The 27,676-nt window shown below is 50.7% G+C and overlaps 1 protein-coding gene across 8 annotated transcripts in view; it reads right to left on the bottom strand.

Moving 5' to 3' along the window:
- Positions 1-27,676, bottom strand: part of PTPRU (protein tyrosine phosphatase receptor type U) — a 74,437-nt gene that overhangs the window by 36,267 nt on the left and 10,494 nt on the right. For all 8 annotated transcript variants that reach the window (XM_058677940.1, XM_058677942.1, XM_058677939.1 and 5 more), the window contains exons 2-9: positions 22,129-22,260; positions 19,659-19,930; positions 19,136-19,217; positions 18,933-19,048; positions 18,582-18,756; positions 18,084-18,377; positions 6,122-6,430; positions 136-245 (exon numbers count right to left, since the gene is read on the bottom strand). In XM_058677940.1, the coding sequence (XP_058533923.1) occupies positions 136-245; positions 6,122-6,430; positions 18,084-18,377; positions 18,582-18,756; positions 18,933-19,048; positions 19,136-19,217; positions 19,659-19,930; positions 22,129-22,260 (1,490 nt within the window). The remainder of the gene's footprint in view (positions 1-135; positions 246-6,121; positions 6,431-18,083; positions 18,378-18,581; positions 18,757-18,932; positions 19,049-19,135; positions 19,218-19,658; positions 19,931-22,128; positions 22,261-27,676) is intronic.

Raw genomic sequence — 27,676 nt, 5'->3', positions numbered from 1 at the left:
CTGCACAGACCCAGACAAATATTAAAGGAACCAAACCAATCCATTCTGTCCTCCCCCACATGTCCCCTCTCCGGGCTGCTGTGGCTGAAAGCAAGTGGGCCATCCACCCACTTCCCAGCAGGGGCCCCTACTCACCTCATACTGAGTGATGAGACCATTGGGTTCCTGGGGCTCCTCCCACTTGAGAAAGATCATGTCCTCCAACGGAGTGAAGGTCAGGGACTCGGCTGCAATCCCACCAGGCACTGCGAGGGAAAGGGGGCATCATACGCGAGAGTGGGCTTAGATGCCAGTCATCGGGGCTCCAATCTCAGCCCCGCTGCTTCCTTGCTGGCCTGCTGGACCCATTCAACTCCTCTGCACCTCAGTGAATGTGTCTGTGAAATGGAACTGCCACAGTCACTCCTCTGATGAGGACTTAATGATGGAATGAACAGAAAGGCCCAAGGCAGACAGGAGCAATTTTGAACAGCTCAGTACATGACTGAGGACCCACAAACCACAGCTGGCGCCTCCACCATGCAGGCTTCCTTCAATGGAAAGAAAGGTTTGAAGGTTTGTATTTTGTTCTACTTGCATGCTTTGCAGAAAATTGAGGCATGTATTTGCTCGAGATCTGAAAACAACAATTACATTAGGATCTTGGAATTACACATAAACGTTCTTTTTCTTTTGATCTAAAAAAAAAAGTCTCATGATGTTCAATGCAGAACATCTAAAATGAAGTTCCTGAATATTAAGAGCACCTACAGTTGCCTCACTCAAGGATAAATAATGTTGGCATGTTAGTACTAACACTGCCAGGCATTGGTCTGGGCTTCCACGTACACCCTCCGCTGCAGATGCGCCAACTGCAGCCAGGAGAACAGCCTCTGTCGGGGGAGCTGAAAGTCAGAGGCAGGGCAAGCAGATGCCAGGGCCAGACCACCAGCCCCTCCTTCAAGCTGGTCAGAAGAGCATCTCAAACACGCTGCTGGCAGGAGCAGCCATACTACGGTCCCTCCAGAACAATGCCTGGCTACATCCACTAAAGACAAACGCAAGCCCTCCAACCCAGCCTTTCTGCTCCTGGGCACTAACCCCTCTGAAACACAAGCAAAACTCCAGAGTTTTATTTGTAGCATTATTCAAAAGAGTCAAAAAATTAGAAACCACCCCATTGCCAACGGGCTACAGAAACACAGCCTATCAGCCCAACAAACCATACAGCAACGGACTGAATTCTCTAGAATGGCACACAGGATATGGCTGCGTGGCTCCAGCACAAAGAAGCTAGTCATAAAGACTATGCTCACAGTGTGATTCTGTTTAGAAAAAAGCTCACAAGCAAACAGAAATTAACCTGTGATGTGACAGTCAGTGTAACGGCTTCAGGGGCAGGAGGGACACTTTCAGGAGCTGGCAATGCCTGTTCTGGGTCTGGGCATAGCTTACCCAAATGCATCCAGTCTGTGGGAATGCCCCCGGCTAACCTCTGTAAGTATTACACTGACATTTGGATGACTCGTGAAAAAAAAAAAAAAAGAAATATTAGACAGGCCATCATCAAATGAAGAGAAGGAACAAGAAAGGCCAAGTGGCCCAAGTGAAGACTGGACAGGGTTGGAGAGTAGAGATGAAAACAGCAGCCACAACTTATCTTAGAGACAGGAAGTAGAAACCAACAGACTTTAAGCACAGGGTGGTGGAGGCAGCGGGTGGGGGGGAGCATCCAGGTGAGCCTGCAGGGCCTTGCAGTGGGCTTCCTGAAGTGGACCACGGGGCTACATGCAATAACATGGAGGAACAGACAAAAAAGGAGTGGCCACATCATACTGTGTTGGGCACAGGGGGCCAGAGTCCTCCCCAGGGTACCGGGCGGTCAGGCCCAGAACAATGAGCAGAAGCAGGGAAAGAAAAGTTCCACCCTTCTGGGGTTCACTGGCTCACTTCTCTCCACTGTGCCTTGCGGGGCTGTGGTGGTACCGGCTGAGGCAGGGTACAACGTGCCCTTAGTATTTACCCTCTAGCCTCTGTGGGCCCAATGCAGAATGCCCTTAGTGAGTTTGGCAGGATTTAAGGCACAGTTTGAGAGTCTCCTTATTGTGCGTACATTAAAAATGTGGCGTTAGGGAATGGTTGTTGTAACATTGTGAGTAGAACTGCCATGTGCCACACTGGCATCCAAATGGGCACTAGTTCAAGCCCCAGCTGCTCCATTTCCAATCCAGCTTCCTGCCAATGCACCTGGGGAAGCAGCAGCGGATGGTCCAAGTGCTTTGGCTCCCTGAAGAGACCTGAATGAAGCTCCTGGTTCCTGGCTTCAGCCTGGCCTAGCCCAGGGACTGTGGCCATTTGGGGAGTGAACCAGCAGATGAACAATCTCTCTCTCTGTCTATCCCACTCTGTATATAACTCTTTCCAATAAACAAATAAATCTAACATGAAATGTAACTTGGCTTTAATTATAGAAAGAGCAGCTATTGACGAAATATTTAGGGACAATGTAAAAAGATGTGATACAAGCTCCCATTAAAGTGAAAAACAGGCTTGGCTGAAAGGTAGTTTTTAAATAAATGTTCCTTAATCTTCCGCCCCTCCATCCCTCCCCCACCCTAAAAAAAAAGGAAAGGGCACTTGGATGCTCACCTGGAGTCTGTGTGCAACGTTTCAGGGTAAATTCACCTAGAGCCTACTTCCGCCCCAGCAAATGTCTAGCCCAGGGCATGCGCACTGCCTGGGTGAATGTGGAAACCAAGGAAGGAACAGAATTTTGCACCTGGGCCAGTGCTATGGAGAAGAGAAAACCATACATGAGGGAGAGCTATGAAAAGCAGAAAGCCAGGTGTTCCGGGGAGTGGCAGGACCCCCAGAGAAGGCTCTGCACCTGTACCGACCCTGGAGTGCGGCTGCCAAAAGTGACAACTCCAAAGGCAGATGACAAGGTGTGCCATCCTGCTCTGTGACCTATCTACCAGCTGAGTGACCTCATCTGTAAAGTGAGGACAGAAACAGGAGCCAAGGCCACACAAGGCTGTGGTGGGGACTGCATGCGTTACTCCAGGGAAAGCATACCCAGGAGTGCTCCAGGGAACTAAGTGCTGAGGGCGCATGCCCCTGACCTGGATAGCACACTACCACAAGGACAGACTCCCATTTTTGTTCATACGTACATAGGGCATACAAGCCAAACACCTTAACAATATGCTGGGCCGTGCAGTAAGGATCAAGTCTCCAGATTAAATTTAGAATACAATCTCTGATCAGAGTGCCATTGCGCTGAGAATCAATAACCCAAAGCCAATCCAATGGTCTCATAAGCTCAGAAACTAAGCAAGTCTTGAGTCAAAGAAGACATTGCAGCAGAAATCAGAAAATATTTTGAAACCAAAGATAGTGAAGATAGGACATATCAAAATGGGGTAGTGCAGGGGCAGTGCCATGGTGTAGCAGGCTAATCCTCCACCTGTAGCACCAGCACTCCAAATGGGTGCCAGTGCTAGTCCCGGCTGCTCCATTTCTGATCCAGCTCCCTGCTAAAGGCCGGGGAAAGCCCCAGAGGATGACTCAGGTCCTTGGGCCCTGCACCCACATGGAACACCCAGAAGAATCTCCTGGTTTCCAGCTTCAGACCAGCCCAGCTCCGGCTGTTTTGGCCGTTCAGGGAGTGACCCTGCAGATGGGGAAGATCTTTTCCTCTCTCAGTATAATTCTATTCTTCAAATAACAATAAACCTTAAAAAACAAAACTAGTGGAAAGCAGTCTAGGCAGGACTGAAAGGAAAATTTGTAGATGAACATGTATATACAAGGCAGGAGCCAGAAGCAATAGCCTAGTGGCTAAAGTCCTCGCCTTGCATGCACTGGGATCCTATATGGGCATGGGTTCTAATCCTGGCTGCTCTACTTCCCATCCAGCTCCCTGCTTGTAACCAGGAAAAGCAGTAGAGGACAACCCAAAGCCTTGGGACCCTGCAACTGGGTGGGAAACCCAGAAGAAGCTCCTGGTTCCTAGCTTCAGATTGGTTCTGTCCCAGCTGTTGCAGCCACTTTGGGAGTGAACCAGGGAATGGAAGATCTTTCTCTATCTCTCCTTCTCATTGCAAATCTGACTTTCCAATAAAAATAAATCTTAAATAATAATAATAATAATAATAATAAGAAGAAGAAGAAGAAGAAGAAGAAGAAGAAGAAGAAGAAGGCAGGGCCAGTGCCATGGCGCATCAGCCTAATCCTCCACCTACAGCCCAGGCATCCCACGTGGGTGCCAGATCCAGTCCTGGCTGCTCTACTTCAGATCCAGCTTCCTGCTGATGTCCTGGGAAAGCAGCAAAAGACAGCCCAAATCCTTGGGTCCCTGCACCCAAATGGGAGACCTGGAAAGAAGCTCTTGGCTTCAGATCAGCCAAGCTCTAGCCTTTGCAGACATTTGAGGAGTGAACCAGCAGATGGAAGATCTCTCTGTAACTCTGACTTTCAAATACAAATACATTTTTAAAAAATGGAAAAAGTCACAAAAGGAGCTAAGGAGAATCTATCTCAAGACACTAAAAGAACAGCAAATCAAATCCAAAGAAAGCGCACAAAGGAAATAATTTTTTAAAAATACTCTAAAGAAAAATTTAAAAAGTCGAAAGGCAGTACTTTGGAAAGATGAATGATATTTATATACTCTGCAGGAATGAACAATGAAAATAGAAAACATAATTATTGTCAGAAATGATAAAGGGGCTATCACTACAGATGCCACAAACAACATGTAAATACAACAGAACACTATCAACAAGTGTTGATATGAGTTGATTTAGGCAAAATCAACAAATTCCTTTAAAAAAATAACCGGTCAAAACTGATACAAGAACACATTATCTTAGGCCTGGCACAATGGCTCAATTGGCTTATCCACCACCTGCAAGAACCAGGATCCCATATTGGTCATGGTGTATTCTACTTCCCATCCACTTTCAGTTTGTGACCTGGAAAAGCAATGGAGGATGGCATAAAGCCTTAGGAACCTGAACCCACATGGGAGACCCAGAAGAAGCTCCTGGCTCCTGCCTTCAGATCAGCTCAGCTCCAGCCATGGTGGCCACTTGGGAAGTGAACCAGTGGATGGAAATCTTTCTGTCTCTCACCTCTGTAAATCTGCCTTTTCAGTAAAATAAATAAATAAACAAATAAACAAATTAAAAAGAACAGATTATCTTGGGGCTGGCATGTGGCACAGTTGATTAAACTTCTACCTGCAGCACTAGCATCCTAACTGTTACACTTCCAATCCAGCTCCCTCGTAATGTGCCTGGGGCAGCATTGGAAGATGACCCAAGTGTTTGGGCCCTTCCATCCATGTGAGAAAACCCAGCTGAAGATCCTGGCTTAGTGGCCATCTGGGGAGTAGACCAGCAGGTTGCTTGCTTGCTCGCTCTCTCTCTCTCTCTCTCTCTCTCTCTCTCTCTCTGACTCTGGAACTCTGGCTCACAAATAAATTTAAAAAAAAAAGATCAGGTCTGGCATGATAGCTTAGTGGCTAAACTCTCCACCTTGCATTTGCTGGGGTCTCATTTGGGCACCAGTGCATAACCTGGATGTTCCACTTCCCTTTCAGCTCTCTGCTTGTAGCCTGGGAACACAGTAGAGGATGGCCCAAAGCCTTGGGACCCTGCACCCACGTGGGAGATCTGGAAGAAGCTCCTGGCTCCTGGCTTCAGATCAGTCGATCCCTGGCCATTGCATCACTTGGGGAGTGAATCACTGGATGAAATATCTTTCTCTCTGTTTCTCCTTCTCTCTGTACATCTGACTTCCCCATAAAAATAAATAACTTTTTAAATAAAATAGATCAGCTAAATATTCCAATATCTACTTCAAAAATTAAAGCTGTTGGTAAAAAGAATGCCACAAAAGAAAAAAAAATGCCACAAAGGAAAGCTCAGGCCCAACAACTTCACTGCTGAAATCTCCCAAACTCTGTAAGAAAGAAATGATACCAATAAATGAGAATAACTGTTAGCTAGCACCACTTTGTTGCTACACAGCCGGTTCAGTCGGAAACAAGACATTTCCCCCCCACAGACGTCCAAGACTTAGTGCCCAACCCAGGGTGTGTGGGGGAGGCACGGAGCAGTGGAACTGGGCCGCTTACCGTCCTCATCAGTCTGGAAGGTGACCTCCTTGCCCTCCTTGCGGCCCTCGGGGTTGGTGAGGACGAGGCGCACGTGGACATTCCGGTAGGGCAGCAGGTTCTTGATGGTGTAGCGGCTCACGCCCCGCTCCATCGTCACGCACTCCCGGATGGTCTGGTTGTGGCTGCTGCCCAGGATGTAGCGATAACACAGGGCCACGTTGTAGGTGTGGCAACGCGTCACATTGTAGCCCAGTGGCTCCCACTGCAGGGTCAGCTGGCGGGCCTGGATCTCAGCAAAAGCCAATCCTTTGGGGGCCCTCATGGGCTCTGGGGACCCAGGAAAGAGAGAGAAGAGGGAAGCAATGGGAAGGGGAAAGGAAGACAGACATGAAAAGGGCACATCACTCAGCTGCCCACAGCCCTCCTGACTCTGACCCTGCACAGCAAAGCACAGCCAGTGCCCTGCAGCTGGGTAGACCAGGGGCAACCCCTGGCTGGCAAAATCAGCCCTACCTCAGGGACTGTTGTGAAGTTGAAAAAGATAGGCCCTCAAAGAGACCTGTGTTGCAACACAGCACATTAAGCTGACACCTGCAACGATGACTTGCCATGTCAGTGATTCAAGGCCTGGCTGCTGAGCTTCCCATCGAGTTCTCTGGGAAAGCAGAGCTGGGCCAGGCCAAAGCCAGCAGCCCAGAATTCCACCTGAGTCCAAGCACGTAGATCATCCTCCTCTGCTTTCTCAGATGCATTAGCAGGGCAGCTGGATAAGAATGGAAGGAGCTAGGACTTGAACCAGATCCCAAATAGGAAGGATGTCAGCATTGCAGGCCGCAGCTTTAAAGGCTGTGCCACAGCCCCTATTTTATTTTCTTTAATAGCACAGTTCAACTCCTAATTCAGTAACATCCTGGAAGACAGAAGGCTCATTTGAAGTAAACCATTGCTGTATTCTTCCTGACATAGTAATTCCAAATTTGTTCTGAAATGAAGCGGATACAATGACAAAAATCACAATGATAGGGGAAGTGAGAGGCAAATAGTTCAATAAAGCCTGGGGATGATAGGAAAACAGAAACAAAAATGTATGCATTAGGTCCTAAGTCAAGATCTAAAGATAAGGTTCCAACTCAGTGGTAAGTTTCCTAGCTGCCAAAGCAAAAAAGGGAACACAATCTGTGACATAACAACAATAATAAGAGTGGCAGTTAACATTTTGGAAGCTCTGGATATCCTAGACATTGTTCTGCAGCCTTCCAAATCCCATAGTCACTTAATCCTCACTGTAATCCAATGAGGCGAGGGCTATTATTAGCTCTGTCATACCAATGCAGATACAGAAAAACAGAGAGATTACAGTTACTCAATGAGCACTGCAGCTGGGACAGGCTGGCTCCTGAATCCACGCTTTCACTTATCCTGCCATACCCCACCCCCAAATGAGAAGTTCACTGCCAGACAACAATTGGCACCAATGCCTCAGCAGACAGACTGCACAGCTCACCCCCTAGGTCAAAGTCAGCCTGGACCACACAAGGCCAGTCTGAAGGAACCCATTGCTGTAGTTTCCTGACTAACTGCTCACACCTGCCGCAGAGGGGAGCATGTCGCTGTGCCTTGTGGCCTCTTCACAACCCTGTGCGGCCAGCAAGTTGCCCCTACAATGTAGGAAACCAGAGGCTCCACGGGAAGGTCAAGTGTAGTCCAGGGGCTCAGCCCTGAGTTCCGCATCTGCACTGCCCAGCTGTGTGCACTTCTATCTCTGGGCCTCAGCTTCTCATCTGTACAACCAGGGAAGAACACAACCTCTGTTGTTTATTTATTTGAAAAGCCAAATGTGGATTTCCCATCCACTGATTCACTGCCCCAAAGGCACACAACAACCAGGGCTAGTTGGAAAGGAAGATCAGATTTCTAGCTAAAAACAGAAGTCCAGAACTCCACCCAGATCTCTCCTGTGGGTACCGGGGACCCAGCCACTTGAGCCATTACTGTGGTCCTTTAGGACACCCATTGACAGGAAGCTAGAAGGGCCAGGACTCAAACCCAAACTCTCAGGAGATATGGGTCTCTCATACACCATCTAACCCCCAAGCCAACCCACTCTCACGAAACCCCTCTCCTGCACCCTGACTGTGTCAATGGCAGCTTCAATCCTCCTAGCCATGTATGCACCTGCAGAATATCCTCAAGAGACAATTTCAGGGTCTCTTAGTGAACAGATGAGAAAGTTCTGCAATTTAACCTCTTAAAGGGATAGGGTAGGGGACCCAGTGTGATGGCTCAACTGACCAAAGCTTCACCTCCAAGCACCAAGACCCCATATGGGCGCTGGTTGGTAACCCGAAAGCACCACTTCCTCCCAGCGCTTGTGGCCTGGGAAAGCAGTAGATGATGGCCCAAAGCCTTGGAACCCTGCACCCACTCGGGAGACCCAGAAGAAGCTCCTGAATCCTGCCTTTGTATCAGCTCAGCTCTGGCCATTGCAGCCACCTGGGGAGTGAACCAACAGATGAAAGTTCTCTCTCTTTCTCTCTGTAAATCTGATCTTTCTTTCCAATAAAAATAAATAAATCTTTAAAAGAGAGAAAGAGAGGGGGGTACAACCCTAGTATCAGTTTTGTATGATGTATTTGCTCAGAATGTCCCTACACAGGGGACAGTTTCAGACACTGCCCCAAGCACACAGCCCAGCACAAGCTGTCATTTCCTCTGGAGCCTTCCTCTTCCTGGGGCTACTGGCAGCGGGCTCAAATCTACTCACATAGAGGGCATCAAAGATGGACCTTGGGACCTGCTAGGAGCAAGGCCTGCATCTTGTCCAACTCCCCTCTCTCAACAAACAAGGCCTGGGGCACACACAAGCTCCATCCTATGTGGATGTTACCCCCACTGCTCAGCGCAGCCTCAGGTTTGCTGGCTGCAAGCCCACAGTCCACGCTTATATTTTTCTCTCCTTTGCAGCCAAAAGAGACTTTTCTTGCTTTCTTCAATGTTTTTCTTTTCCTCATCATCAATCCTGTGTGTGTGGAGTGAAGGGGGAAGATCATGTGGGATCTTCACTCCCAAACCCCTACCCGGCTCTGGTCCCAGCCATCCTGTGTGCCCCGGGTGTCTCTGCTTTCTTTGCATTAGTGTGAGTGGAGGCTCTTGGATGCCCATCCCCTCACAATGCCAGTCCCACATTTCTTTTTCATCTTTCCAGGTTTGGTAGGTGTACACTGCTTCCTCACTCTCCTGCAGCATTTGGAGAAGAACCGGGGACGTGGCTGGGTGGAGTCCACAGCAAACGGGTTAAGAGGTGCCTTGGCCAAAAGGTGATGCTTGCCACACAATATTACAGACCCAGGATGGCCAGATCCTGCCATTCTTCAAGAGAGGATGGAAGTTCAGATTTTCTTTTTTCTTTTAAGATTTTTATTTATTTTTTATTACAAAGTCAGATATACAGAGAGGAGGAGAGACAGAGAGGAAGATCTTCCGTCCAATGATTCACTCCCCAAGTGAGCTCAACGGCCGGTGCTGTGCCGATCCAAAGCCAGGAACCAGGGAACCTCTTCCAGGTCTCCCATGCGGGTGCAGGGTCCCAGGGCTTTGGGCTGTCCTCGACTGCCTTCCCAGGCCACAAGCAGGGAGCTGGATAGGAAGTGGAGCTGCCGGGATTAGAACCGGCGCCCATATGGGATCTCGGCACATTCAAGGGGAGGACTTTAGCCACTAGGCCACACTGCCAGGCCCAGAAGTTCAGATTTTCATGCAAGATCTCTGATTTCTAAATACCAGCAATCTGCTCAAGTTTCTTAAAACTCCGTACAGCACCACAAGTAGTAGCCACTGACGCCCAACTGCATACCTGGAGATCCCATTTTCCAACAGCTGTGTTATCTCCCATCTTCCTGGTACATTTGTGGGGGGAGGGGTCACTGAAAAGAAGGCCCCTCCTTCCTCCCTCCCCGTCTGGATCAAACCTAGGCAGAGTCAGGGGCCCAAAGAGTGTGTTGCCTACAGACGGATATGATGATTGAAGGGTGTGAATCCATGTGTCTGTGTCTCTAGAAAACCATCTGACACCCAGACACACTCTCTTCAGCTGCCAACCCACACTGGCAATGCAGAACAGGGGGCCCTCGAAGCCCCACCACTCCACATTCCATAGGAGTCATCAGAGTTCAGAGCCACTCAGAGAGCAGCCATAGAAACACACAGGAAACCAAGAGGGTAGCACTGAAGAACCGCTGAATAAGGCTACAGTGTGGTGAACTGTCATGAAGCTAATGAGGATGCAACAACTCTAAAACCTGGGGGAAGGAGCCACAGACCGGGATCAAGGACAACAAAGGCCATGTCCTCTCTCTTCCTCCTGAGTCGAGCGACTTGAGGCAAGTACTTCACTCCCTTTGAACACTGATGCCAAGTGGATGCCAGTTTCCTCGACTAAAACATGCAGACAATAACGCCTACTCTGAAAAGTGATGGTGCGAGTTACAAAAGGTGATGTGGGGCAAACTGCCTGGACTACAGAAAGTGACAAATACATGTGCACTCACAGGTGACGCCAGGAGCAGTATAAATCAGAACGGTGATTTTTTTTTTAAAGCAATCTATGTCTCCTGGGAGGCAGCAGGTGATGGCTCAAGAACTTGGGTCCTCTGCCACCCACACGGAAGACTCAAAAGAGTTCTGGCTCCCGGCTTCATTCAGCCCGGCCCAATACAGCTGCTGTGGACATCTGGGCATTGGACCAGCAGGTGGGAGATCTTTCTATGGCTGATCTCTCTGTGTATGTCTCTTTGCCTTTCAAACAAAGCAAGAGGTGAAAAAAAAAAATCCATTCCTGATTATTTGCACTAAAGAATGTTCTCAGGAGAAAAAAAAATAAAAGACTACAAAACCTTAAACACTGAGTTTTTGCAATGTAGTATAGCTTATAATGATAATGACAATACAGATCTGGACACTCCGCAGCCAATAAGCAATGATTACAATCAAACCCACCCTCACACACACACAAGTAACAGCACTGAGCAAATGCAACCTGCGTCTGCGTGCCTCCCCGTCCCCGTGACAGGCATGCACACGTGTGGACTGCACTCAAGGGCTAAGAGGGAAGGCAATAGGAAAAATCAAAACAGCTGTTGGGCTGGGCTGGTGAGATCTTGAGCAATTTTTTAAACGCCTTTTACTGATGCTGTATTATTGTTTTTACAGCAAATAATACAGTGAGAGGGAAGCCTCCTGGGGAGGGAGAAGAAGAAAACACAGCTGCCAACAGCAAAACAACTCCTAGCCAAGGCGCCTGAGCAGGGAGGGGCGGGGATGCCAACCAAGAGCAGCATATAATTATCAGGAGCAGGATGAAGTTGCGTCTGCCCAGCCCTGCCCCAGCTTCTGTCCTAGCCAGCCCAGGTAATGTGCCCGGCAGTGCCTGGCACAAAGCAGGTACCATCCCAGGGTGGCAGATACTGCCGCTGCTATTGCTGCCAACACTACAATTAAACACACTGCAATGGAAATCCAGAAATTCAAACTCATGTTCTGGCTCTGCTACAGACTCACCGTGAAGACTCGGTGAATAAACCTCTCACACCACTTACTCAAAAGCTGTCACCATGCTGACACGGTGACACAGAGAAATCATCCTTTGCCCTGCAGCACCGGCAGCCCATATAGATGCCAGTTTGTATTCTAGCAGCTCCACTTCCCATCCAGTTCCCTGCTTGTGGCCTGGGAAGGCAGTCGAGGACAGCCCAAAGCCCAAAGCTTTGGGTCCCTGCACCCGCGTGGGAGACCTGGAAGAGGTTCCTGGTTCCCAGCTTCAGATCAGCACAGCACCGGGCGTTGTGGCCACTTGGGGAGTGAATCATCGGACAGGAGATCTTCCTTTCTGTCTCTCCTCCTCTCTGTTTATCTGACTTTGTAATAAAAATAAATAAATCTTTAAAAGAAAAAAGAGATGGGCATGCAGCTAGCCTGGTGGTTAAAACGACTGTATCCTACCTCAGAATAGTTCATTTTGGGGCTGGCCTTGCAGTGCAGCAGTTAAAGCCTCTACCCACATGAACACTGGGTCACGTCCTGACAATCAATCCAACTCCCTGCTAATGGCCTGTGAAAGCAGTGGAACATGGCTCAGGTGCTTCGGACTCTGCACCTATGTGGGAGACCCATGAGAAACTCCTAGCTCCTGGCTTCAGCACTCGTCAGCACCTGCCACGCTGTGCAGCTCACTTGAACACTGATTTGTGGTCTGAATTCTCCTGCCAGCACGTGAGTTCCAAGGGAAATGGACACCACTTGTCTAGCCACCACATGTCCCCAGCAACCACACTAGCACCTGGCATGTAGCAGGCACTCAACAAACATGTGTGACACAAAGCTCTTAATGAACCCCATATGACACAGAATATTATTGGAGCCAACATGTGGGGGCCACAAACTAAACTGCTGCCTGAAAGGCCAGTATTCCTTATCAGAGTGCAGGTTCAGGTCCCAGCTGCTCTATTTCTGATCCAGCTCCCTATTAGGGTATCAGGGAGAGCAGCAGAAGATGGCCCAAGTGTTTGGGCTCCGGAACCCTTGTGGACGACCCTGGAGAAGCTCTGGTATCCTGGCTTCAGTCTGGCCCAGTTCTAGCCATTGCAGTATTTGAATAGTGAATCAGCAGACAGAAGATCTGTTTCTTACAAGCACACACTCTCTCTCTTTGTCTGTGTGTGTATGTGTGTGTAACTGCCTTTCAAATATACATCCTTGAGAGCAAGAGCGCCAGGGGGACTGACACTCAGTCAGGTTAAGGAACCATCACCCAGGAAACAGTTCCCACAGGAACACTCTGACCCACTCCCAGTAACCTCCCAAAGTCAGGGATTCAAATGTATTGTAAATGATAGATCAGCTTTTAAAAACACTTAAGAATATCCACTGTAGGGCCCGCGGCGTGGCCGAGTGGCTAAAGTCCTTGCCTTTAACGTGCCAGGATCCCATATGGGCGCCGGTTCTAATCCAGGCAGCTCTACTTCCCATCCAGTTCCCTGCTTGTGACCTGGGAAAGCAGACGAGGATGGCCCAAAGCCTTGGGACTCTGCACCCATGTGGGAAACCTGGAAGAAGTTCCTGGCTCCTGGCTTCAGATCGGTATAGCACCGGCTGTCACGCTCACTTGGGGAGTGAATCATCGCACAGAAGATCTTCCTCTCTGTCTCTCCTCCTCTCTGTATATCTGACTTTCCAATAAAAATAAAATAAATCTTTAAAAAAAAAAAAGAATATCCACTGTAAAAAATAAATAAACCTTGACCTCACACATTCTTCAAAACAGATGATAGACTTATATACAGAACTATAATACTTTTAGCGGGGGGTGGGGAACAAACAGGAAGGAATATTTGAAATTCAAGGCTAGACAGGAGTTCTTAAACTTGACTCCAAATCATAGTTCATAGAAGGGAAACTTAAGGGGCTGGTGCCATAGCATAGTAGGCTAAGCTTCCACCCGCGGCACCAGCATCCCATAGCACTGCCAGTTTGTGTCCCAGCTGCTCCACTGCCAATCCAGTTCCCTGCTTGTGGCCTGGGAAAGTAACAGAGGATGATCCAAGTCCTCCACATGGAAGACTCAGAGGAAGCTTCTGGTTCCCGGCTCCAGATCGGCTCCACTCTGGCCACTACAGCCATTTCAAAAGTAAAGCAACAGATGTTCTCTGTCTCTTCTTCTTTCTATAACTCTGTCTTTCAAATAAAATAAACTAAATCTTTAACAACAAAAAAAAAAAAAAGAAGGGAAAGTTGATCAATTGGGCCTTGTCCAAACTAAAGCTGGTGACTCTGTAGGATGAAATGACAAGACACAAACTGGGAAAAAAATATTGACAAACTGTGTATCCAACAACAGACTGATATCTGAAAACCCAGTAGTAAAAAAAATGAACAATCCAATTACAAAATGGGCAACGATATGAACAGACAATATACTAAAGAGGACACACAGATGGCAAATAGTGTGTGGAAAGATGTTTGGTAGCACTAGGCATTAAAGAGATTCAAATAAAGACCACAACACACACCTCTCAGAATGTCTAAAACCAGAAACCGAATGCTGGCAAAGATACAGAAAACTGGATCAGTCACACTTCGCTGGTGAGCATGTGAAACAACACAGCAACTGCGGTAGTTCTGAGCAAGTTAAACATGCAATTACTGCAAGAGTCATCAATTATACTCTTAGGTATTTATCTCAGTAAAATGAAAACTTATGTTCGTGCAAAAACCTGTATATAAAAGCCAAAAATTGGAACCAGTCCAGATCTCCTTCAACAGATGACCCTTTAAACTAGCTTGGGTATTGTCCGCATCACGGAATATTACTCAGTAACAAAAAAGGAATGGCCTATTGGTACACATGGTGACTTGAATGAATCTCCAGGGAATTTACATTAGAAAAAAAAAAAGCACATTTCACTGCCAAGATAATTCAGCAAAAACACAGCCTTTCTGACAAATAGTAATAGGAAAACTGTATATGCATGTACTAGTGACAGATATGTTACGTCCCCTATTCACCCCAACTATAAAAATCAACCCCAAATAGATCAGGGACTTAAAAGTAACAGCCAAAATCATAATACTCTTAGGAAAATGGGCCCGATGCAGTAGCCTAGTGGCTAGTTCTCACCATGCATGTGCTGGGATCCCATATGGGCGACAGTTCTAGTTCTAGTGACCCCACATCCTATCCAGCTCGCTGCTTGTGGCCTGGGAAAGCAGTCGAGGACGGCCTAAAGCCTTGGGATTCTGCATCTGTGTGGGAGGCCTAAAAGAGATTCCAGGCTCCTGGCTTCGGAATGGCTCAGCACCAGCCATTGTGGGTTACCTGGGGAGTGAATCGTTGGATGGAAGATCTTCCTCTCTGTCTCTCCTCCTCTCTGTACATCTGACTTCCCAATAAAAATAAATCTTGTTTAAAAAATACTCTAAGGTGGGCCCGGCGGCGTGGCCTAGTGGCTAAAGTCCTTGCCTTGCACACGCCGAGATCCCATATGGGTGCCGGTTCTAATCCCAGCAGCTTCACTTTCCATCCAGTTCCCTGCTTGTGGCCTGGGAAGGCAGATGAGGACAGCCCAAAGCCTTGGGACTCTGCACCCATGTGGGACACCTGGAAGAAATTCCTGGCTCCTGGCTTTGGATCAGCAATAGCACCAGCCATTGAGCTCACTTGGGGAGTTAATCATCAGACGGAAGATCTTCTTCTCTATCTCTCTGCTCTGTATATCTGACTTTCCAATAAAAATAAAATAAATCCTTAAAAATAAATAAAAATACTCTAAGGAAGAATAAACCATAGACCTGAACCCTCACAACTTGGGGTTAGGCATTGGCTTCTTAGACAAAATATCACAAGCAGAAGGAAAAAATGAGCTGGGCCTCACCAAACTAGAAAAGTCCATGCTTCGGTAGTCATCACCAAGACAGGAAACGACAGCCCACAGAATGGGGGGAGATACTTGCAAACATCTGATAGGAATTCACTTTCCAGAACATATAAAGAATTCTCATAACACAAAGGGTCTGATTAGACATGTCTTGAAACAAAATAAATGTTCAATAAACTCACAAAAAATTACTCGACATTATTAGCCACCAGGGAAATGCAAAGCCAAACCGCAATCAGAAATCATGTCACATCATCGGGAGGATTAAAACCAGAAGACAGATAGTAACAAGTGTTGGCAAAATGTTGGCAAGGATGCAGAGAAAACGCAACACTACTGTACTGCCGGTAGGGATGCAACACAGTACAGCCACTTCAGAAAACATCCAAATAGCTTCTCAAAGGTTAAACATAGTTACCACATGATGTCTATGGTATCTCCACAAGGCAAATAAAAATCTATGGCCACTTAAAACTTGTACAAAAAGGACGGGCGGCTGGGCACAGTGATTAAGACAATGTGTGGGACAACCAGAGGCCCTCAGGGTGCCTGTGTATGAGTCCCAGTTTTGTTCTCAAGTCCAGCTTCCTGCTAATGGGCCCCATGGGAAACACCAGGTGATGCCTCAAGCACTTGGCTCCCAGCCACTCAAATGGGACGCTGAGATCGCATTTCAGGTTCCTGACTTCAGCCTGGCCCAACCCTGACTCTTGCAACCATTCGGGGATTGACGTGGCAGACAGACGATCTCTGTAAGCCCAGAAAGCATAGTGCTAGCTGAAAACAATCAATCACAAAAGACTGACATTTGTGTGATTCCATTAATATGAACTGTTCACAGAGAAGCAATTTATACAGACTTAAAGTAGACTGGTGGCTACCTAGGGTTAGAAGTCTTAGGGTGGTGGGCAGCACGATGGTTCAGTTGGCTAGTTCTTCCCCATTGCAAGTATCAGCATCCCATATGGGTGCCGGTTCTAATCCTGGCAGCTCCACTTCCCATCCAGCTCCCTGTTTATGGCCTGGGGAAGCAGTGGAGAATGGCCCAAAACCTTGGGACACTGCAACCACATGGCTGACCCAAAAGAAGTTCCTGATTTCCGATGGCTCAGCTCCAGCTATTGCGGCCACTTGGGGAGTGAACCAGCAGATGGAACATCTTTTGTCTCCTCCTCTCTGTAAAATCTGCCTTTCCAATAAAAACAAATAAATATTTTTAAAAATAAAATGTATATGACATTTTATTTTTACTGCACTGAAACTTACCAAAAAATCAATTCCAAAAATGTACATGCTGTATCATTTCATTTACATTACACTTTTGAAACGGCAAAACTTTTCAACTGGAACACACATGATTACAAAGGGTCAAGGAGGAAGACAGGGAGGGAATGGGGTTATGAAGGGAATGTAGGGGTCAGCAGACAGTGTGACACAACATTTGAAGCCACTGTTGGTGGCGCTGGAGTCCCTTATGAGAGTGCCGGTTCAAGGCCCAGTTGCTGTCCTGATCCGGCTCCCTGAGAACGTGCCTGGGAAAACAGCAAAAGATGGCCCAAGTACTGGGTTCCAGCCAGCCACGTGGGAGGTCGGGATTGGAGTTCCAGCCTCCTGGCATCGGCTCTAGCCATTGTGGTCATACGGGGAATGAAGTGGCAGATGGATGAGCTCTCTCTCACTGTACTTTTCAAATCAATAAATAAATCTTCGGAAGAAATTAAAAAATGAAAGAAACATGAAGTGCCTATTGGGCGAGTTTCCTGTTCAATATTCTGACAGCCATGGTAAATACACAAACTAGCACATGGTAAACTGAACAAAACCACACTGCGCGCGCACACACACACACACACACACAGCAGGACAGGCGAAACTGGGGAGGCCTGACTAAGATCCGTGGATCCCAGCACCATTAGTAACTTGATGACGATATTACATTGTAGTTCTGCAAAATGCTATCAGAAAGAGAGGGAAGCAGTATGCAGATCTGCATTTATCTTCATAAAAATTCTAATGAGAGAGAAAAAAAAACACTGAAATTACAAAGGAAACCATTGTGGTCTCCATTTCTCTTCTGATTAAAGAGCCTCCGCCGATGCAGGTGTATCATTGCTCTTAACAGCTGCTCCATTCCCTTTAACAACACACACCAGGCTGCGGGCTCCGTGCCCAGACCAAAGGATTCCTGCTAGAATGGAAAATGCACTCTTATTTGTCGGCCTTGTTTATCTCCATGACAGAAGGCAGAATCAAGAACACAGATTCTGCAGCCTGCCAATCAAAGGTTCTAACTCCAAACCTGCCACTGACTAGCCCTGTACCCTGGGCTCCTGGCCTGTGAAATGAGAATGACACAAGTACCCACCACACACCTGTGTACACAGCGATGCTTACACGGTTGACGCAAAGCCCGAGCTGTAACTAGCTTTGCCCACCGATTCAGCGAGGCAGAATCAAGACATTCTAGGGGTGGTAGAGGCTGAAACTCCACAGTCCCTGGAAGGGCACTCATCCCCTGTTCTCCTCCCCAACCTCCACCCTGGGCGGCTCACCTGCGCACTTGGTGCGGCTGAGGAGGGGTGGCCCCGGACGGCCCGTACCGCCATCCCCGGGGCGTGTGAGCAGCACGCTGATCTCGTACTCGGTGTCGGGGTCCAGGTGCCACAACTTGTAGGTCTGTAGGCTGACGGCATGCACCTCGGCCCATGGGCCGCGAGCCATGCGGTACTCGATCTCTTTGCGCACGATGGGCCCATCCCCGATGATGGAATTGGTGTTGAGTTGGATGATAAGGTAGGTGGGGCCGGCCCGCAGCAGCTGGGGAGGCGCGATGGGGGTAGGAGGTTCTGCGAGGAGACCGAAAGACCAGGGTCCCCAATTCTGCCTTCCATTGATACCCAGTCCCTAAGCACCCCATCCCGGGTCTTCCCAAACCCCTCAAGCTCCTATTAAGCCTTCAACCAAACCCACTCTCCCGCCCTGGCCCAGCCCCCAAGGCCCACGCCCCGCTCACTCCACTCCACCCTCCGCGGGCATCGGCGCGCGCTGACCCTTGACAATAAGCTCCGCGAAGTTGGAGACGCCAGCGCCGCGCGGGGCCTGAGACACACAACGGTACAGGTCCTGCTCCGCGCGGCCCACAGCGACCAGCGAGAAAGTGGCAAGGAAGCGCCGGTGGCTGATGTGCCGCACGCCAGCCGCTGGCACCAGCGCCCCCGTCTGCCGCTGTGTAGGGGAAAAGGGGTGATGGAGTCAGGTGCGAGTCAGGGGTCAGCGTCCCATGCTTGTTGCAGCCCGGGGCCAGGGTGGGGAGCCACGGGACACCCAAGGGACAACGCGGGTGGGATGCTGGGGCGGAAAGAAGGAAGCACAGCTCTGGGGAAGCTGTCCACTGCCCTGACCTGAAGGAAGAAGTGCTCAGCCTCTGCAGCTCTGCCCCCCGCCATGCATTGGAAGGACGCATTCTGGCCTGCGTTGACCTCCACGTCGCCCAGGCGGGAGAAGTGCGGGGCCTTCGCTGCAGGAATGGAGCGTGGCGTGAGCTGGGCCTGCACTGGTGGGTGCCCCCTCACCCCTGCGCCCCTGAAAGAAAGCAGGAACTCACCGCAGGGGTAGCTGAAAAGCAGGATGTCATCCAGGCCCAGGTAGCCCCTGCGGTCTGGGGAGATGAGGACCTCAAACAGCACCTGGGGAGATGGAAGGGCCCCTATCGTGGCCACATCCCTACAGCCCTGCCAGGGCTGCATCTTGCCCAGGCAGGGCCCTCTACAGTCACCCTTTCAGGTCAGCCCCACCTGGTGCCCCTCAGCCAGCAGAGGTCAGCCCAGCTCCCACTGAGCCTCCCTACCAAGTCCTAGTGCAGGAAGGACGTGAGCACCCAGAGAAAACAACGTCAAGGCCAGAGGCGTCATCCCAGCCCTCAAGCTGCAAAACTCTTCCAGCCAGGCAGGGTTTCCAGGTGGGCGCAGTTCTGGCTTACTCCTGTCTACTCTTGTTAATTATGACCTCTCATGCTGGACCCACACTGACCCCCAACTTTAGCCACAGATCAACTCCTGATGCCCAACACAGACTAATCCTTGACCTTGGGCTGACACACACCCCCAGCAGGTACAGGCTGACCACACCTGGTATTCACTGGGCCAGAAGGTGCTGACAGCCAGCTCGGCCTGGTGCCACTGGCGGCCATGGGATCCAGTCATATTCCAGACAGCGCTGCCCAAGGGACCCCCGTTGACACGCACGTAGACACCCAGGGTGCCCGGGCTGTGGCCATCCCTGCTGTACAGGAAGTAGCTGAACTGCACGCAGTGGGTGTCGTTCTCGCTTAGGCTCTGGAAGAGGACATGGGCCCGCTGGCCTGGGGCATGCTGGGAAGCATTGACCATCAAGTAGGAGCCTGGGAAAAGAGGAGGAAGTCAAGAACAGAAGCAGGATGAGGCGGTTGGAGGGTGGGGGAGGGGCGCTGAGGGGCGACACAAACAGCAGGGTTGGTTCTGAGTTCCAGTTCCTGCTCTGACACTGGGGAGGACCTCTCTCGGTTCAGGGTCTGTTTCCCAAAGGAGAGTTAGCACAGCAAAAACCCACACAGACCTGACTTCCTCCATAACCTCTGCTATAGGCCACGCCCTTCCCGAACCACAGCTTTCCCTGTGCAGCATGCTGTCCCTGGAGGCAAGGATCTGTCACTGAGCTCCAGAGTCCAGCATCTGGCACAGGCAGCCCCACCCCCATCACCTCCGGGGACACCTCTCCCAGAGGCCTCCCTCCCAGTCTGTGAGGCACTGGCTTGTGATGCTCTGAACCAAGCCTGCATGAAATGTAGGACAGAGAGTGACTGAAAGGATGCTAACTTTTAGTCCCTACCCAAGTCTGAATTCCTGGAATACAAACTCTCTGGTAGATGTTCAAGATGGAGAAGGGCTGCCCTGCCCCCTCCCCGCAGGTGCAGGCTGTGTGCCATGCTGTGGGGCGGGAGGTGGAAGGTGGGGGCGCCTCAGGACATAGCTGGGGTAGAAGGCTCAGGAGCTGCTAGGGGAGCACCCTCACCGGGGAGCATCACTCAGCTCTGCCTCCTCCCAGACCTGGCTGTGGGCCAGCACAAACTCCTTCAGACTGGGCCCTAGGAGGGCTCCCTGGGGACTCCCCAGAAGGGGATCTCAATCATTTTTGCAAGCCAGAAGGAACCCACAGAGGCGGCTGCAGAGGCAGCCCTAGCAGGGAATAAACACAACCCCACCCCCATCCTTGTCCCCAGCCCAGAAGGTGTACATCCCAGGTCCCATACTCTCTGCGCCTGTGACCCACGGTCCGGTCCAGACTGACAATCTCACGCAGTTCTGGCCGGCCTCTGCCCTCCCTCTGCACGCTTGCACTCCTATTCACTCCTGTCCCTGTTCCACTCACCACACGCTCCACAGCCAGCTGGAGGCCCATGCTACATGCTGATTTTCTCTTTCCCTCTCTCACTGACTGGGTCTCTGAGTCCCTGAGTGTGTGAGAGGCAGGGCCCGCCCGGGATGGTCAAAAGCAAAAGAGACTAATTCAAACCTGCTCTCTTGCTGCTGGGTGTCTACTGTGTGTCAGGCACCAGGCAGGGAGGAGGAAGCTCACCTATGGCTCCTGCCATGGTGGGTACCATTCTCATGCCAAGTGAGCCAAGCCTGGGGTCACTACCAGGCTAGGGAACAGGGGCGGAGGGGTCTTCCGGCTGCCCCATCCTGAAAGTCCATGTGTCCACCACCTCTGACACAGCCCCTATCAGTAAAAAGCTGATAACCTGACTTCTATCTGTCCCAGCTTGGCTGATTCTGCACCCAAATGAAGAGGGATGCCTGTTGGGCCTCCTCAAGTAACCCCAACAATAACCCAAACATCAGGGCTCCTATAAACACCCCCTGTGTCTGCACTCTGCAGGGGTTACCCAACAACCCTGTGAAGGAGGCTGCCATTCCCCCCAGGTTGCAGTTGAGACAATGGAGGCTCAGAGAAGTGAAGTGACTTCCTCAAGGCCACACAGCTGGGAAATTGTCTTCAAGAGCCTGGAATGAGTACTAAGAGCCAAGGTCAGAGCAGGAGACCAGTCAGTAGGAGAATCCAGTAAATGTGGTTCCTGTCCCCCAGGCCAGTGCTCAGGACACCAAAAGGACACCAGCCCAAAGTGGAGACAGGGCAGAACAAGCTGGGAAGGACCAAGAACATTCTGGAAGAGGAGGCAGAGGAAGATTCTGGCATCACTGCTCTGTCAAGCATCTGCACACCATGGGTAGGTCATGAGACCCCAGAGGGGGAAGACACGGCAGGAGGGGGAGGACACAGTGGGAGGGCAGTCCTAAGCTGAGTTGCAGGGGGAGCCATTGTAAGTGGGGTCTCACTCTCAGCTGCCAGGACTTCGATGACTTGAGCCTGCACCCTCTGTGCACACAAAGCTGCCCAGCATACTCGATGAGAGGGCGTCCAGAGAGTGCCGCTGGCAGTGCCGTGTACTCCATGATGGATGCAGAGGTGGACCAGGTGCAAAGGAGTCAAACCTCACTGCAGGTGGCACAGCCGCCTCTGGAAGGAGACCAACAGGCTTGGGGCTGGAGGGAGGCTCACCATGGGGCAGGTCCGCAGGGGCCCGGGTGCCCGGCTGAATCCGCACTTGCTCCCACTGGAAGTCGTCATACTGGGCCTGGCTGTACTCGCAGGGCACTGTGGGGTCGCTCGCCTCTTCAAAGGTGCAGCCAGCTGTGAGGGCAGGGCTGAGTCAGCCCAGGCTGAAGCAGGGCTGTTGTCCAGGAAGGATCCGTTCCTCCCACCCAGACCCTCCCTCACTGCCCGCAGCCCTCTCCTCTCCATCACTGCCCACTCCATCTCACAAAATCCTCCCTCTACCCTAGTTCTCCCCTCATTGACCAATCCAAGTCCCCACTCCCCAGTACTTCCCAGAACCTCCCACTGTTCAAAGACCCTTCTCCATAACAGTTAGCATTGCCCCGTCTTTGGAAGCTCACCACCACCCATGAGACAGGACTAGAGCCAACTCCATTTCACAGATAAATAGATCCCAGGAGACCAAGCAGCTTTCTCGGGGCCACACAGCCAGCCAGTGACAGAACGGGGATTTGAACCAAGACCTCCTGATTGCCACTCAGTGTTTGTACCGAGGACCAGGCAGTGAACCCCAGGCCTAGCAGGATCCAGCCCCTGAGCCCACCCACAGGTGCCCCCATCACTTCATGCTCAGGACAAGCCCAGCAAGCCACCAACACCACAGTACAGCATCCCGCGCTGCCAATGTCCCTGCCTTACTTCTGAGACAGATGCTGCTGCAACAGATTCCTGGCCTATGAGAGACACATTCTAAGGCCCCCAGTGACGTCCCAAACCACAGATGGTTCCAGACCCTGCCCAAAGATCCTTCAGGATTTTCACAGGAAAACAGAATTACAAGTATGAGTTGGGGCAGGTGTTTGGCCTAGTTCAAGATGCTGGCTGGGACATGAGCATCCCATATCATAGTGCCTGGGTTTGGCTCCATTCTCTCTCTCTCTCTCTCTTTTAATTATTTTTGTGGGCTTTTTTCTATTTTATTTGTTTGTTTAGCTCCATTCTCCATTCCAGCTTCCTCCTAGGGCACATCCTGGGAAGCAGTAGGTGATAACGCAATGGTTTTGTTTTTAAGATGTATTTTCATTGCAAAGTCAGATTTACAGAGAGGAGAGACAGAGAGGATGATCTTCTGTCCGATGATTCACTCCCCAAGTGAGCGTAACAGCCAGTGCTGCACCAATCCGAAACCAGGAGCTAGGAACTTCTTCAGGTTTCCCACGCGGGTGCAGGGTCCCAAGGCTTTGGGCCACCCTTGATCACTTTCCCAGGCCACAAGCAGGGAGCTGGATGGGAAGCGAGGCTGCTGGATTTAGAACCAGCACCCATACAGGATCCCAGCACGTGCAAGGGGAGGACTTTAGCCACTAGACCACTGTGCTGGGCCGGATAACTCAATGTTTTAACCACCCATGTGAGACCCCAAATTGAGTTCCTGACCCGTGACCTCAGCCTACTCAGCCCCAGCCTTCACAGGCATTTGGGTAATGAACCAGCAAATAAAAGCTGTCTCGTTCTCTCTCCCTCCCTCCCTCCCTCTCTCTCTTTCTGTGCGTCTCTCATGAAAAAAATAAACACAAATTTATTTTGGGGCAAAAAAATTTCAGTACAAAAAGTTTGCATGTACTATGCAGAAAATGTATATTATGAAAAAGCTGTGCATGGATTTCATGATAGTTTTTGTGCCAGAATAAACTCGTCCTTTTAATCCCACTCTCCTGTGGACTCTTGGAAGTATCCTTGGATATACCATGCTTTTTCCAGTACACACATGCCTAAGCTGAGGCTGAAGTTTATAAATGGTGCACAGTAAGAAGCAAAGAGCAAAAAGTTATAATAAAATAGAACAAGTATGACAATAAGCATTTAAAATTTGTGAGCTTTTTATTTCTGGAATTTTCCATTCAATCCTTTAGGACCGCAGCTGACCTCAAATAACCAACACCAGGAACGTGACCCCCCAGGTGGGAGGCTGTGGGAAGGATAAAACCTTGTTCCTACTTCTCAGCTGGTGGGGGGATTCAGTCCCTGCCCAGTCAGCCAGCTCAGCTGTCTGTGAGCGGGAACAAAACACCCAACACAGTCCTGAGCACACACACCAATGTGCAAACGGCCACGATTTGGAACAGATGAGCCCTTCAAATGAGAAGGCCAGAGGGCAGGGTCACTGGCATGGACATGAGGCTTCCAGCTGGAGACGAGGCCCACGTGCCTGAGCTGGCTCATCAGAGCCCCAAGTTCAGAGCCTAATAAACCCAAAGGCACACCTGGTTCGCAAAGGCACTGCCCCCAGCCCCCAGCCCCCAGTGCCTGCACATCCATCATGAGATGCCTGAGCAAGCCACACAGGTTGTCCCAGGTGCCTGCCAGCCTCTGGAACTTTCCCCATTTGACACACAGGTGGCTGAGACCCTGAGGGGTGAAGAGATCTGTCCACAGAACGGCACAGCAGGACGTGGGGTGGAATGTGAACTCCCTGCTAACTCTGGTGACAGTACGCAAATCGCATCTCCTCCTGGTGCCCCAGCGCCCCCTAACTACCCACAGCATCACTCGAGGCAGCAGTCCTCTTACTTAGCACAGTGCCCAGTGCGAGTACACTCCCAGGAAATGGTAAGTCCTACTACATGCAGCTTGAGGGACCGAGGCAGGACTTGAACTCACATCATTGCAACATCAAAGTCCACGCTTTCCACTGAGAAAGGCTTTGGCAGGAGACAGAGCAAACCTCAGCCGCTTCCCAGTCTCAGGAGGAGGAGGAAAGGGGGGCAGACAGGAAGTGGGGAGTAGCAACAGATCAGCGGGAAACTCTACTCTCAGGAGGCTCCCCGGCTTCCCAGGCGGCAGCAGCTTCTCCTGGGGGAACTCACTCACTCCACAGAGCCAGGCACAAAGCAACTTGCCACTGTTGGCATCTGCTCCTCTTCACAGATGCCATAGGTGTAAAAGGATGAGAGGCGGGCATGTGGCTGGCACCAAGCAACACAAGGATGGAACCCAAGGTCCCCTCCAGGACCTGGAGGTCCTGGTAGATCAAATCAGCATTGTGCCCTGTGGCCCGAGGGTAGCTGGGCAAGTTTTAACCCCACTGGTGCAAGGATGGTTTTGGCTCTCCCTCCAGAAAATGACACGGACAATAGAGATGGTCAGAGAAGGCTTCCTGAAGGAAGAGGACCCCTAACTTCAGGCCAGCGTTCAGGCCCTTCCTGTTTCTTCAAAAATAAGCAGGTTGCTACTCCAAGATTTCCCACTCCTGGTCTGGTGTGAACTGGGGAATGCCAGATCCTTGGCTATCCTCCTGTCCATCCTAAGCCAGGCCACATGACTACAGACGGACTTCTCAGAGTGACACCCAGACCATCTGACATCAGTCAGTCACAGCAAGCCCAAGACCGGCTGAGTCCAGTCATAGGCCCCTCTGGACTGAATCAACCATGCTGGTGACCCATAGGGAGACTGGCTTCAGCCAAAGTGGCCTCCAACTGTCCCTGCCCAGATGGCTCTGAGGTTAGCTAATATCAGCCAAAATGCCCATTAGACTGGCTGGCTTAGAGCAGCTGATTCCAGCCAGTCTGACCCCTGTCCTTGATCAAATAACCCCTTACAACCCACACCAGCAAGGGGCATATCCCAAGCTGACTGAACCCCCCCCAGTGACCCCCTCAATCCACAATCATCCAGCCCCATGTGTCCGAGCCATGCCTAGCTGTTAGCTTTTATTGCCACAAACCCAAAAGTAGGATGCTTTATTTCAGCAGGGGAGGCAGCCACGGGGCAGGGAGAAAGCAGGAACAGAGAGACGGAGCACACAAGGAGAGGAGAGAAGAGAGAGCAAAGGGAAGCAGCACTCTCAAGGTGGGGATAGGGAGTGTAGGGTCAGGGACTGGCAGACGCAGCCACCAAGCAGACACCAAGGACACCAGGGATAAATGCTCCAGGGGATTGATTTAAACCTGAAGGTCACTAAGCTTACTTAGGCAAGGGGGCACAAGGGGGCCAAGACCTAGGAGATCTAAGATAGTTCTGGGGAAACAGGCATCCAAGGTGGCCCTGAGTCCAGGATGGTGGGGTCAGTCTCCGGGTCACTGTTTGAGTCCCTCCTTATACTAGCTGCAGCAACAACCCCTGGGAGTAACATCTCTGAGCTCCCCCAACCCTGAACAGAAATCCACACCTCCCCCAAGCTTACACAGAGATGGAACCATCAGCTTTCCCCAGATTCGGCCAGTGCCCCCCATTGCCTTCAGCCTGGACAGCTCAGGAGCCCCAAAGTCCAGTCCCAGCCCCAACTCATGTCAGAGAACCAGGAGCCAAAACTAACTCAGACCTTGATTTCAGAGTGGGAACTACAGCTGAGGATCCTCTGGATTCCACTGACACCAATACACGCACAGACATGTGCCTCCCCACCAGAGAGGGGCCGCTGGCTACTGCATGGGCACCTGTGCAGTCACCCCAAAGACAGGCACTATTAGTGTTCCAGTTTACAGAGTGAGCCTAAGGTCCAGCAAGTTGCTGCCACTTGCCCCAGTACATACAGCTACATGCAGAAGTGAGGGTTCAAACCACCCACTTCATCCCAGCTTGCCCAATCTCCATTCCCCATGGGCCACGAGTGTCCACTCAGTTTCATTCACACAACATGTGTCCCGGGCACTACAAAGCAGTTCCTAGTCAGTGGGCACTATCAGAGGCCCAAGGATGTTGGCAATTCTACCGGCCTTCAGGGTCTTTGCAAATGAATGGGCAGGGCAACGCAGGAGTGAGACAACGCAAAGAAGGATAAAGGCCAGAAAGGGGAGGTTCCTACAATGAAGTAGTGGGCACCAGGGAAAGGCTTCCTGGAGGAGGCTCCCTGTGAGCAAGGCAAGGCCAGAGGTGGATGGGAGGCCCCTGAAGGCAATGGGGGCCCACCAGGGCAAACAAGGTGGTAAGTAAACACATAGCCCAGTCAAGCAGGGAGCCAGGTAAGAGATGCGCCTGATGAGCACTGAGCAGGTCACAGAGCCTCTCCAGAGATCACACCAGGATCCAAGGAGGGACTTGGACCAAGCCACCAAGAGGTCACAAGTGGGAAGGCTCATGGCCTGGTCCCAGTTGCGGGTAGACAGGACAGCAAAGGAGTACACAGCACCCATCCATTCTGGTTCCCCAGCCTCGCCCAAGCACGTCTCAGTCTGGGCACCTCATTTCTGCAGAGACCTTGGGAAGAGGGTAGGCTGAAACAGTCAGCAACTCACACATCCTGCACAGCTCCCCCAGCCCCAGCCACAACTGGCCCAGCTACATTCCTCAGCTAATCTCCCCAATCTGCAGGGCGGTTGCCTGAGCAACCGCCTGCCACAATTTGGGAAGCAGGGGGATGGTCTCTCCACATCCGGCTGGGCTAGGCTCTGGATGGGGTGAGCTCAGGGGCACAGCGAGCTTTGGAGGCATGTGAGGGGGGAACACCACACACACCTCCACATGCAAGTTCCTGTGAGTGGCAGTGTGAATGTGAATGTGTGTGTGTGTGTGTGTGCACAGGCAGCTGTAAGAGTGACAGGATAGCTTG

This window comes from Ochotona princeps, chromosome 2, assembly GCF_030435755.1.
Source record: "Ochotona princeps isolate mOchPri1 chromosome 2, mOchPri1.hap1, whole genome shotgun sequence".
Classification (NCBI taxonomy): Eukaryota; Metazoa; Chordata; class Mammalia; order Lagomorpha; family Ochotonidae; genus Ochotona; species Ochotona princeps.
Note: the sequence above shows the minus strand (reverse complement) of the source record. Positions and strands in the feature narration are given on the sequence as shown.